Source organism: Oryx dammah, unplaced genomic scaffold (genome assembly GCF_014754425.2).
Source record: "Oryx dammah isolate SB20612 unplaced genomic scaffold, SCBI_Odam_1.1 HiC_scaffold_15, whole genome shotgun sequence".
Classification (NCBI taxonomy): Eukaryota; Metazoa; Chordata; class Mammalia; order Artiodactyla; family Bovidae; genus Oryx; species Oryx dammah.
In genome coordinates, this window is record NW_024070199.1 from 5,086,025 (window position 1) to 5,100,167 (window position 14,143).

Genomic DNA, 14,143 nt, shown 5'->3' on the forward strand with positions numbered 1-14,143 from the left:
CCCCACCTTCGAATTCCCTGGATCCACCAGGGCTGGACCCCGGTACTCTTCCTCTGAGGTGATCCAATGCACCAGTGTCTCCATAAGAGGAAACATTATACTTGGGTCTGGTGATCTCATTTTTGTCATTATTTGTAAAATACAGAAACATAGAGAAATACAATCACTATCATGCCAGCATTCCTAAAAAGACTTCATCACTATGACAAATCATACTATTGTAGTAATTATCGTATATTGGCATATTTCACTTAGGAAAAGAGAGTGGTAAGGAAATTGGTTAAGACTTGGAATATAAATCCCGTGGGGTTGATATTAACAAGAACTTGCCCCAGTAAAGAATGGCTGTGCTTTTCAACTTACTGTCATTTTATTTTTTTTTTTGTTGTTGTTTGTTTGTTTTGTTTTCTTTTGTTTTTTTTTGCTTACAAAAGCTTTTTCATAAGCACTTAGGAGCATCAGCCACTTGAAATGTACACACAGTACGTGTGTCTTAAAAGACTTAAAGACAGGGTCAAGATTCCTAATCCTTTCAAAAAGTCTGAATTCTCAAACTAATTGTTAGTGGAAAATATGTCAGAGAAGAAAGGTAAGGATATGTGTGACTTCCTCAAAATATTTTTTGGCTTAATTTTTCCAAAGTGGTCACTGTTGTTTCTGTTTTGTTTGAGAGTAACCTATTCATGAAACTGACCCAAGGGGGTGTCTGAGCTGGGGCCTTTCTCTCCTGTCTCCCATGAGCTGGGTGGGGAGCACCAGGCAGAGAATTTCCTGGTCTGTTGTTGCTGGGGGGATACTGAGGGGCTTGATCTCTGTGAGGATATGGGGCAGAGAAATTTCCATTCTAGACTGGTGACCACAGGCGTTCTTACGTTGAAGTGCTTTTTTACAATTCAAAATTCAATGAATCAATACAATAAAGCTCTTATTCCATGACAGAACATATTTAATAAAACTTCAGAAAATAAATTTCCAAGTTTCTCAAGATATTTGCTAAACTCTATACAGATGAAAGAAACTTTCCAACGTGTTTGGTAAATTAAAAATAAAAATTAATGACATTCAGAGAATCACAGGTTGGGTTTGTGGTACAATCAGTGACTCTTGAGAAGAAGATGTTGGCAGATATGTTTGTGAAGCTAAGCCAATTTGTTAAAGCAGTCTTGTCTTGTTTCAGAAAATCTAATCATCCATATTAACTCCATTGGAAGACTGGTGAAATGTAATCACTTGAACAAATGGGTGGGGTTCAGAGACACAATATAAGGAGACTCCAGGAGGCAAAGTCAGTCTTCTCCAGAACTGAGAGGGAGAGTTTGAAGTTCACCTGCATCTTGAGACTTCTGAAAGCCACACTTGGAACTCTTGACCTCTAAGCCAACTTCATATTATTCTCCAGGGTAGACTGTTTCTACAACTCCTTAGGTGAGTACACAGTTCACCACAGAGCAGCTTCTGTGATTCTTCTGAGGGAAAACAAACTAAATTTCCTAATTTTAATTTATCGGTAAAATGAGATTTTTTTCAACGTAACAGCCCTGTTTACCAACTTAGTGAAATGATCCTGTTCCGGTTTTGTTAGCTTGTCTTGACATGCACTGTGGAATGATTAAGGGAATTCATTTTACTTCTGTGATTGCGTTTCTTTCTTACTTGTCCCCATGCATTTTAAGGACTCAGAAAGTGGCTGACTGATATGTTTTGTGTTTGATGTAGCTTCTAAAAATATTTAAGACTATTTGATTCAATATGTAGTACCTATCATCACTTTTGCGAAAAGTGGAATGTGTCTGTATATACCAGAGAGATAATATTCTACACTAGAGCTAGATAATGCACACAATGAGTTGTTGAAAATATTGCTAAAGTGAGGTAACTATAAAAGAAAGCGAAAGTGAAGTGAGGTAACTACCATCCCTCCCAAAATATACATTTTTGACTGAAATCTTAAAGAAGCTAGGGAATGATTGATTGAGAAGTCAGAAAGGTGACACTACTGAGCATACAAAGATATGAGAAACTTAAGACGCTTCTATGCTTAACAAGTACAGGCAAAAGGACCTAATTTTTTTACAATGTAAAATTTAAATCACATGATTTTTTTTTGATGATGACTATTACTATAGCATATAAAATGCATGAGATGAGTATGGATAGAATGAAAAATTCAACCACTTAGTATATTCATGTAAATAAACTCTGGTTGGAATAAGTTACAATTTTCCAACGTTTAATTTTCTCTTTATTGACTGAATGTACTCAAAAGTGCTTTAAAAAGAAAAAAAAATGGTTTTGGAAAAAAATGCAGATTGAGATAAAAAAAGGACATCTAAAGAAAATGCATGATAACTACATAAATAATAAAAATACAAGCTTAATCAACTATCTCACAACAAACCAATGATTGACATAGAGAATTGTGACTGTTTGCAGAAATTAGGACCCACCATGTAGAGCTGTCAATTAGGTCAAGCTCCTGAAGGCATGCTATCTAGAGGAAAATAAGACCTCTTCAAAACTGAGCTTCTCCAGTAGGTAGAGGGGAAAGAGGTCAGAAGATAGTGTTGGTTAGGCCAGTGAGAAAATTTTTTGCAGCTCTTGAAAGCTCTCTTTGTGTTTCTGTTTTCCATTTGTATCCAATGAAAAATCCAGATTCTTCTGCTCCTAAAGCAGTGTATTATTTAGTCACAACCCAAGTCTAATTTTGTTTGTTCCTTTTTTGGCTGGGGGAAAGAGGAATAAACTGATAGTCTTCCCTCAGGAAAATGGACTCAGAAATCCAAGAAGCCTTCCAGAAGGAGCTCACCTGCCTCATCTGCCTGAATTTCCTTCTAGACCCAGTCACCATAGGCTGTGGGCATAGCTTCTGTAGGTCCTGTCTTTGTCTTTTCTTGGAACAAGCCGAAGTCCCTGCCAGTTGTCCGGTGTACAGACAACGATCAGAACAGACAAACCTCAAAACGAATTTTCTTCTGAAAAATCTGGTGTCCACTGTCAGAAAAGCCAATCTCAGGCAATTCCTGAAGTGTGAGGAACACCTGTGTGGGGCCCACAAGCAGACAAAGACCATCTTCTGTGAAGCTGACAAGAGCTTGCTCTGTTTGGTCTGCTCTCAAGGTCAGGAGCACAAGACTCACAAACATTGTCCCGCTGAAGAGGCTGCTGAGGAATCCTGGGTGAGTGATGCCTCTGAGAACACTTAGGAAGCTTGAGGATGGTATACCTAAGAGATTAAAATGATGATGCTTAAACCCTCTCTTTACTGAGTTGGTAAAGAATCCACCTGCAATGCAGGAGACCCCGGGTTGATTCTGGGTTGGGAAGATCCCATGGAGAAGGGATAGGCTACCCACTCCAGTATTCTTGGGCTTTCCTTGTGGCTCAGCTGGTAAAGAATCCACCTGCAATGCTGGAGACCTGGGTTTAATCCTTGGGTTGGGAAGATCCCTTGGAGAAGGGAAAGGCTGCCCACTCCAGTATTCTGGCCTAGAGAATTCCACGGTCTATACAGTCCATGGAGTCACAAAGAGTTGGACACTACTGAGTGCCTTTCACTTTTACTGAGTGCCACGTACAGATCTAGTTAACAGTAATAAAGTGGTGAAGAATATAGAGCAGCATACCTGCTTTATGAAACATGTATCCAATGGCTAGCTGATGAAGCTAACTGAAATTATTTGGGTGATATATTATTATGCTAGTGACACTGTGGGACCTTCATTTTAAGAAAGAAACTGTAAAATCTACAAGTGCAAAAATACTTTTCATTGAATACAGGTTTTCTAATCCTGGACAAGAAGGAAGATACAGTACATTGGATTTTACAGAAGATAAACATACCTATATCCAAATTTTGATATAAGATGCCACAGCAGATGAAAATTAGTCATACCTCAGGCAGATAATTACCTAATGATGTGTGGATTTTTAGTGTAGAATTTCATACAATAGATCATGAGTGAGGAAAAACAGGGACACCTGATGGCCTGCCGTGGTCTGTTAGTGTCTGCCTCAAGGGCCTTTATCTAATAATCGTCGGTACACCCCAATCTTTGGGCTCTGAAACTCCAATGTATTTGCTTTTCTTGTACTAAAATTCATAATTCTTTTACAGGAAAAGTTGGCAAACCAAATGAGATCTTTATGGGAAAAGATTCAAGAAACTGAAAGAAATCTCAAGAAAAATGGCAGAGGAACTGACCCTTGGATGGTAAGTACATATGGTAAGAACATATTTCTCTGAAAAAACAGATTGAGGCAGACAGCGAGAAACTTACCATTAATTAAGTGAGCTGAAATCAACATGTATAGTGAAATTCAGAGAGTGAGTTGAATACCATCAGAAAAAATGTTCTAAGCACCAGTCAACCAACATTTTCATGCCTCTCGAGCTCTTTAGAATCCAGTGGATCAATAACTAAAACAAAAGACTCATTAGAAGAAAGTTCTAAGGTGGAGTTTTATGGTGTGATGTGGATGATTACATAGACATGATTCAGGATTTCAAGGAAAATTTCTCAAGTTTAAGATCAATTCCAGTTTTGAAGTTCAAGTAAATGTTTAAAAATCCATGGGTTATTTCAGCCACAGATTTCGGGCAGTCATACATTCCAGAAAGTTAAAGCATGTCATTGGGAACCACAAAGTACTTCAATCTGATTAGTACATGAACCCAGGTGATACAAAGCAAACACGAACAGCACTTTAAGGAGTGTGCCCATCATGGTGAAGAGTGATTGCTCTCTGGCTTGAGAGTGATATTGGTTCAAGCTGGAGAAAATGTGACATGTTAAACAACTCAGGGGGAAAGGAACAAGGAGAGAGAGTGAATCATTCAATACCAGGGGGAATATGAAATGGAATGAAGAGAAATGATCTTCCAAACAATATGGGAAGAAGATTGTGAACTTACAGGGAGGAAGAAAACTGATTCATAGAGAAAAGAACACTAGAAAGAAATGATTGAGGCTGGACAACTGTTCGAGGACAGGCAATCATTTTTAGAAAGATGTTTCATGGCACTAAGAGAAAGCCAGGGAATATTAGGGGAAACACAAGCTTACGTACTAGCATTGAAATGAGGAAATTGCATATGACATATGAATCACCCATAAATTTCAATTGCTTGTATGGGCTCTTTCACATTTAACAGGAGGCAGATGAAAGAAATGATTCATGAAAAGATTTTCTCCAAGTGTTTCAGGAACTCCTGAATTAGATGACAGTTGTTTGAGGAAAGGGTAGGTTCGGTTTCTAATCAATTGAAGAAAAACAAAGTGAAGGAAAGAGGAATGAACTTGGCTTCTGAGATGAGGGAGGGCATGCATTTAGGATGGATGTAGCTTCTTGGAAGAGAACATGAATCAGAGCAAACTAAATGACACTGAAATTCATCTCTCAACAGTTTTATGTGTATCGACATGGAGACATGATTAGGAGAACTTATCAGATGGCACCCCCATTTCTCCCAGAGGAAGATTACTATGTAGAGAGTATTATAAAAGAAGGCCAAAACATATACAATCAACTCATAAGAAGGCAAGAGGAAATAATCAGAAAGAAGAAAGAGCTCCGAGAAATACACAAGAAGCTCATTCAAATGTGCTCTAAACCAGACGTGGAGCTGCTCCAGGTAAGAACTGAGGATGTGTTTAAAAATACATTATCTGACATTCACACCTTTGACTTCCCTGACATGGTATATTTCTTCATCCTCTGAGACTAAGATGGGATTCTCTCCTACTTAGAAATATTATAGATAAAGTGCAACTCATGCAAATTATGCCTGAGCAAGCTTTACAGTATTCTGATCCTAGATATTCCCCAGGGAATATTCCCTTTTTAAAAATCTCCTTTTGTAACTTGCTTCTATTAAAACCAGAAAGGAACAGCTTATGTACTGACTCCATTTTTTGGTCTCCAAATGTGCAATAGGAGACATTTGGACAAAGCTCATATGTGTATGTATATACATATATACAAACACACATATACATTTATACATGTATACATCTCACTTCCTGTTGAGATATACCAGGTTTCATTAGACATTAGTTTGGAGCTTATTACACTTTGGGTAAAAGCCCCAGGAAATATCAATATGCAGAGGGCAGAGGGTGAATCATCAGTACTCGTCCTTTCTCTGTTTCACCTTTCGTTTTATTAACTCATCAAGAATACATTATATCCACATAAAATATGTTGTCCCAGAGGGTTTTTTTTTTTTTTTCAGAAAGAAGAGGAAAACAGATTTCTCAGACTGTTTCTAGTGGTGGTGATTAAAACTACTGAATTTTGCCAACCCAAATCCTCGTTGCCTGTATATAAGGTCTAACTTGTCTTTTTATTTTTTCTTGACAGGAATTGGAAGACAAACTGAAATGGTAAGCTTTTCAGTACTGATGAGGGCACCTGGGGGCTCTGAAGGAAGTACAGCAGCACTTAACAAAGCGATGACTTAACTTACCTAGATAATGCTAGATTGCTTGTGTACGTGTGTCTGCACCTGTTTTGCTGAGTATGATTTCTTGCTCAAAAGGAAGTTAGCTTTTTTGCTCCTGTGGCAGAGGGAGGTATTATTCAGCTCAGTGCCAAAATTTCTTAATGGTCAGTAATTTCTGATTTTGATTTCAAAATCTCAAGCACCTAGAGGTGCAAAGACTTGTTTTTCCCAAGTTTGAGGTTATAGAGGCAATTACCTCCGAGAAATGGGCTGGAATCAGGGCAAGAAGAAGATTGAGTAAATTTCCAAAAACAGTTCAATTCTATCCCATGAGGGTGGAGAAGGGATTTAGATGAAGAATGTTCAGCTGAAGCATGCTGTCTTACCGTAAAGGCTGTCTTTAAGAAGCCCTGGGCAGCAGAAGAATGAACCGCATCTTTCTCTTACAGGAGTGAGTCCGCACAGCTGCACGTGCCTCAGCCTCTGCTCCCAGAACTCCCTGCGCGCCCCATGGCCGGGCTGATGGACTGGCTCAGCCGCTTCCGGGGTGAGTGTCACCCCATTGGTGTGTCTGCCCTGCACGGTCCTTCAGTGATGGTGTCCCCAGAGAGTCTTTTCCTGCTTAGGTTTCACCTTGTGCAGGAGAACAGCCTGCAAATAGACAGGTGAAGACATATATGGTCACAGAGTCACTAAAATCCTTACAGAATACATGCAGGCTGGTGCAGATACTGATTTGATTCAGGCCTCATCAAATATTTTTTAATTTCATAAAAATTTGTATAATGAAAAAAGTAACATGCTCCCAAAATGACTTCTTGAGCCCTAGAAATATTATGACATACAATGTCAGCTGTTCACTGACTTCTAGAAAACTGGTAATTAAAACAGGATATTAAATTTCAGAGTTTAAATGCAGTTAGAGTTTTAAAACATTTTTTTAAGAATACATTTTTGTTTCTTTTTTATTTATATTATTTTTTAAAATATTTCTTTTTTTATTTAGTTTTAACCACACTGGGTCTTTGTTGCTTTGCCCAGGTTTCTCTTGCTGGGGTGAGCCAGATTACTCTTCACTATAGTGGTTGCTTCTCATTGCAGTGGCTTCTCTTCCTGCAGAGCACAAGAGACTAATGATGAGTGAGCTTCAATAATTGTAGCATGTGGGCTCAATAGTGGTGGGTCCTGGGCTCAAGAGCATAGGCTCAGTAGTCATAATCCACAGGTTCAGTTGCTCCACAGCATGTGGAATCTTCCCAGATTAGGAATGTTCCCTAAATTTGCATGAACCATCTTGTCCACTGTGCCACCAGGAAAGTCCTAAAAACATTTTTGCTTAAAAAGTTCTTAGGAATTGAAGCCATAAAGTTCTTCTTCCATTCACATAATTTGACAAAATAGATAAGCCTCAAAAATCAAATGCAGAAATCACAAGTAAGCAAATGGTTAGATGATGAGGCCACAATGAGCTCCATGATAAACCTCACCCTGGAGGGTGACTTAGCAGGAAGTGGATGACTAGGCCTTAGTTTAGAACCACAGATCAAAGACAGAAAAGCCCTACAAATAAACTACTTTGAAGACGCCATCCTTAGGTTGTATTTCTTCAGTGTCCATTTGCTAACTTATCTGTAATAGTAGAGTGATCACCAATTTTCTGTTCTACAATGCAGCTTTTTCCCTTGCACAGTGGTGATGAAGGTGAGGATAAGATATGCTGTCATGGTCTTGGAGGTGATCAATGCCCAGGAGTCCAATCTTTTAGATGTAATAAATATACAATATTATAGCCAGCCAGAAGTCACCTTGACTTCCCTCTGACTTATAATCTCTGAACTTGTAGGAAGTATTTTCCATTTTAATTAGTTCTTTCTTCAGCAGATATGTTAGCAATATTTAAACCCAATACTTTCCAGTCAGAACTGCCCTTCCAATCTTACAATATTTCCAGTGAGACTCCAGGTGGACCACCTTCTCTGGTAGATAATTTGAATTTTAACATTGGTTTTGACTGGCATTTTCTCTCATCTCTCCACAGTCAACTTTTCATTCAGTAATGAAGTAAGCAGTCATCACATCAGGCTGTTTGATGATGCAAGACATCTCACATATGAACATGACAGCCTCCAGGCATCTTTGGATGGTGGAACAGCAAAGTATTTTGCCTCATGGGGAGACCAGAGCTTCACCTCCGGCAAACAGTACTGGGAGATGCTTGTGGACAGCTCTTGGGATTGGGCTGTAGGCGTCTGTAAGGATTCCTGGATAAGGAAGGACGATGGCATACTGGAGGAGTCCAACAGGGACAACTTTCTCCTTGTGTGTGTGAAGCAGGATGATCATTACCAACTCTGGACCACAGCCCCCACCACGCCTCTGTACATAGAGAGACCTCTGGGCAGGGTTGGGGTGTTCCTTGATAGTGACAGTGGGAGTATTAGTTTTGTGGATGTTGCCAAGCACACCCTCCTTTGGCGGTACAATGATGGTGTGTGCACTTTCCCTGTCAGGCCCTTCATCTGCACTGGCCACAGGTGAGGATCTGAGTCACGGCCCAGATGGGATGTTCAGGACTCCTTCTCTGAGGGAGCCCTTGTCCACTGCAGCATATCAAGGAGACTTCCTGATCTTTAGGCTCTTTCTACTGTAATGGAGCTTCCTTTATTATTTGATGTAAAGATAGTGTCAAATGCAAACTTCACTTGGTTGTCCTCCATATTGCTGACAATAAATTATTCTCTTGTTATCATGTGTCCAGAATATATGTTGTGGTTTTTCACTTCCTTCATGAGCTTCCTAAATTCACCACAATATGATCATGTGCTTCCCACTTCCTGGACCTTAATACAGGAACCCAGAACCTGTACAGCATAGGCAGACCTAGTCACCAACCAGGCCTACATCAGCCTGCAAACTTCTCCTGCTTCCTCATAATCTACTCTGCCCTATATATATCTATTCAACCTCAGGATGTAATCTGATTTGCAGGGAAATCGCCATTGCCCTGGAAACTGGGAAAAGCATTTCTTTTAGAGAACTCAGAATTTGCACGTCTTTTTCTATTACAATAGTATAAGCGAAAAGACAGAAAGACAGAAACAATCTCCTAAAGGATGGACCCTATGGCTTCCCTTTGGCATGTCTGAAATACCACCATCATTATCACCATACTTTAGGGCCATTATTAAATAAGGGCTACTTGAAGACACCTAGTGTGATTTTTAGGACCATAGATATGAAAACCCAGAAAGTTAAGTCAATGAGGGTGGGATAAGCAGGACAAAGTGATAATACTTGTTCTCTTTGGGATAAAGCTGGATGGTGTGGAATTTCATTGCACTACATAGAATGGCTCACAATTAAATACATTTGAATTGTTTATTTCTGAGATTTTCCATTTAATATTTCCTGAACAAAGTTTAAACCACCTGAGTAACTGAAATCAAGAAAAGCAAATCTGCAGGATGAGTGGTTTACTGTATATTACAAAATAATAATCTAGAGAAACGAGTTAGAGAATTGTTTGGACTTTGAATAATTTCCAAGTTTTCCTGTGGGTCATGTTACTGTGGAACACAGGATTAACATCTAGGTCATCAAAAAAGAAAGAAAAAACAGCATGTGATGAATCTTGTATACCATGGGGCCTTGCATAAATATGAATTTCCACTCTAACAAAGGTTGAGAGAATCTGTCTGAATTTGTCATATTCTCAGTAGAGTATTAAATGTGGGTTATTTCTGGAAAACAACAGGAGTTTTGAAAGTAACCAATTAATACAGTTGCCTTATATTAATGTGTCTGAGGAAAAATCCGACTGATAGTTGAAAGAAAGCACGCCATGAACATACTAGTACACATCATGAAGTGAAATGAAAGTTGCTCAGTCGTGTCCAGCTCTTTGCAACCCATGGAATACAGTTCACGGTATTCTCAGGCAAGAATACTAGATTGGGTAACGTTTCCCTTCTACAGGGGATCTTCCCAACCCAGGGATCGAACCCAGGTCTCCCACATTGCAGGCAGATTCTTTACCAGCTGAGACACAAGGGAAGACCAAGACCACTGTAGTGGGTAGCCTATCCCTTCCCCAGGGGATCTTCCCAACCCAGGAATCAAACCAGGGTCTCCTGTATGCAAGTGGATTCTTTACCAACTGAGCTAAAAAAAAAAAAACTAAAACAAAATAAGTCAATAGATGCTTAAGAATAATTTAAAGATGTTAATTTAAACATAAATTTAAATCATATTAGTAGTTGCAAATTCTGTCTTAAAGCTTTGGAGTGTCTTTAAAGGTCACAATCTTGACAATAGTACATCATCACTATTAATGTGTTTTTTAGAAAACTGGCAAAACACAGTAAGAAATAAACTTTAGGTATAAAAAGTCAAGTATGGTCATTATTTCTGATGTAACATATGTTCACCTGAAACAGACTAATAAACAATAAAGTAAAAAAAAAAAAAGAGTATACAAAAAATAAATAAATCACTAAGATTACTTCTGGGAACAAGATTAATATTCAAACTCAATTTTTTTCATATATAAAAGATACAATTACTTATAGAGCTTCCCTGGTGGCTCAGAAGTTAAAGCATCTGCCTGCAATGCAGGAGTCCTGGGTTCGATCCCTGGGTTGGAAAGATCCCCTGGAGAAGGAAATGACAACCCACTCCAGTATTCTTGTCTGGAGAATCCCATGGACAGAGGAGCCTGGTGGGCTACAGTCCACGGGGTCGCAAAGAGTTGGACACGACTGAGCGACTTCACTTTCACTTATAAAAGATACAATTGTTCATGAAAACAAAAAAAGGAAAAAAGCCAGGAACCTAGAGGGGGAGAAAAAAACAAATAATGTGAGGGCCTTAATGTTAAACAGATTTCCAGTATCATTCATACATCAGTGGGATATGTATTAGGGACAAAGAGTCAGGATTTCTGCTAAGAATAAATGCAGAAGCTGGCTGGAAAACAAGTGGAGTACCTCATTCAAATGAAACATGATTTTTTTTTTTCTATTTTTACTTTTCTAAGTCAGAAAGAAACATTTTATTGGCAAATCAGAGCTTAAATATACATATGGAAATCGTTCTGCCCCAATCTATTCACTCCCAGTAGAAAAGTGGCCTACTTCTATATTAAGGAAGTAAGGAAGCAAGATACCAAGATTTTGGAAACTTTCTTAATGTCACCTAGCCCATCTCTCATTAAAATTTCCCCACTGTAGTTCCAGTACAGGGGCCCATGAGGAGAAATCCATAGAAAAGGAATGGATCAAAGAACAATGATGAGAACATTGCAGCTGGTAATTATGATTGGGGCTTTACTTTGTAAAATGTTTCCTTTATAAACTCCTTGGTAATTAAATTTGTTACAAAGAGAAAAATCATAAAAATACATGAATAAAAATAAAAAGCATAGAAAGCAAATTTTATGAACAAAATCATGCAAGTTGGTGATTGTTGAAGGTATACATAGATGATAGTCTGGAGGGCAACTAGCAAGCAGTGGTAACCACACCTCACATGCAATCAGGAGTAAAGAGCAGAAAATTACGGATGATACATTTCTTCTAAGAAGGTGCATTTATATTTTCTTCCTAAATGTAAATTTTCCAAACTAGCATCTCCTAATAACCTGGGCAAGGTCTTTAATTAGGTCTAAGAGTGGTCCTCTTCTTCCTTGACCCAAGAAGAAGCAGTGCAAGTAAGTTTTATTCCCAAGAACTTGCAGCAATAAAAAAAATCACCATTTTCCGTGAAAATTTTGGGTACATCTACCTTAATATACTTGGAGTTGTGTTGTCTGCCAATGGACTGTACATAAGATTTATAGTTAAAGTTAAGCTAATAGTTATCATAAGTGTATCAGGTTTGTATCAGTTAGAGTTCAATTATAGAAGGAGAGAGAGAAAGACAGAGCTCATGTTCACAGGGAATTTGCTCCTGTGATGGTTATGGAAAAGTGTGAGGACAGGAGGGTGCTTCCTCAGGAAGGGTAAACACAAGCAGGCTGGAATCCGAGTTATTCAGGGCAAAGCTGTTGCCCACAGGAGACTGAGGCATTGGGAGTAATGCTGATCCACTTATTGTCTGGAATTTTGTTCCAGGAGTCATTATACATCTTTTAAAGACCTCCTGTTGATTAAGTCAGTGCATCTGCATAATCTCCTTAGATTAGAGTCTATATCATGGATTTACACCCTCAAAATCTCTTCACAGTGTCACCTAGATTAGTATCTGCTTGAATAATTGCAGGAGATATGAGTGTTCCACAAAGTGGCTGGTGGATTACCTTAAATTCTTATATTACAGCCTAGTCAGGTTGAAACAACAGAAACCCATTATAAGATCATACGCCATTAAGCACAATTAATTATAAATCTCATGCAAATTTTATCAATTTAAGCTTCGTGCATGGAACTGCCCACCTACAGAATGACCTGAATATACAGTCTATTTCTCAATAAATGCAACAATTTAGAAAACACTACTGATTGCAGTGGTAATAATATGGTAGTGATAATAAAATGGTAATGCTAATAATATTGAAATTTTGGTACCTTAAATCACCTTATGTGATCTTGGCTGATATCTGTGCCTTTTAATCTTTAATGTGTGTTGTGGTCCTTTAATGGACCAGAACCTGGTGGTCCGGAGTCGACAATAAGAAAGTAAAGGAGAGAAAGAGGCTGATATTCCTTGGTTTACGCAGAAAGCCAATAAAGCCCCTGGCACGGGGCTTGATCTGTTCACGGAGGCCTCAGGTGCCCTCTTGATGGGGTGAAGGTGCAGAGCACCTTCTCAAGAGGGTCTTAGAGGCCCAGGCAGGAAAGTGAACTCAGAGGGCCTCTGTGCTCCAAAGAAATAGCCTGAGAGAGAGAGAGAGAAAGAAAGAGAAAGAAAGACACAGGGACTAGAGCTCTGATGGAGCAAAGGTATTTTAATCAACATACTGTAGTTATTCTCCGCAAAGATAAAGATTAAAATTCCTGACTTATAAAACATAGGCGAATCATATTAAAGAGAGAGAAAGTTGTAAATAATCACTTTTACCATATGGTTCATGAAAAGGAAGAGGGTACTTATCATCCTATTGAAAAACTAATGAAGGAAATGCCTGGATCCCTCAGCCCTGGGAGAGGCTTGCCTCTCCTCTTAACTCGTAAATATTCAGGAATTAATAAGGAACAGAGGATTCTTGACAGATCCAAAACAGCACACAGGAAGCCTCCTGTTAAATGCTTCCTGGCAAATGTTATATTCTTCAGTGTTTGAGTTTTTTTATTGTTGTCGTTTGTTTGTTTTTTGGTTTTTGCTCTGGAATTTTTTAAAATATAAAATTATTATTTTAACTGGAGACTAATTAGTTTACAATATTGTATTGGTTTTGCCATACATCAACATGAATCCACCATGGGTGTACATGTGTTCCCCATCCTGAACCCCCCTCCCACTTCCCTGCCCATACTGTCCCTCTGGGTCACCCCAGTGCACCAGCCCCAAGTATCCTGTATCATGCATCGAACCTGGACTGTCCATTCATTTCACATATGATATTATACATGTTTCAATGCCATTCTCCCAAATCATCCCACCCTCGTCCTCTCCCACAGAGTCCATAAGACTGTTTTATACATTTGTATCTCTTTTGCTGTCTCGCATACAGGGTTATCGTTACCATCTTTCTAAATTTCATAT

The 14,143-nt window shown here is 38.8% G+C and overlaps 1 protein-coding gene across 1 annotated transcript; it reads left to right on the top strand.

The window, feature by feature from the left end:
• The first annotated feature begins 2,765 nt into the window (after positions 1 to 2,765).
• LOC120874848 (tripartite motif-containing protein 43-like) lies at positions 2,766 to 8,980 on the top strand. The gene is made up of 5 exons (XM_040256541.1): positions 2,766 to 3,176; positions 5,405 to 5,632; positions 6,361 to 6,383; positions 6,892 to 6,989; positions 8,481 to 8,980. The coding sequence occupies exons 1-5, from the start codon at positions 2,766 to 2,768 to the stop codon at positions 8,978 to 8,980; spliced, it is 1,260 nt and encodes a 419-aa protein (XP_040112475.1).
• The last annotated feature ends 5,163 nt before the right edge of the window (positions 8,981 to 14,143 follow it).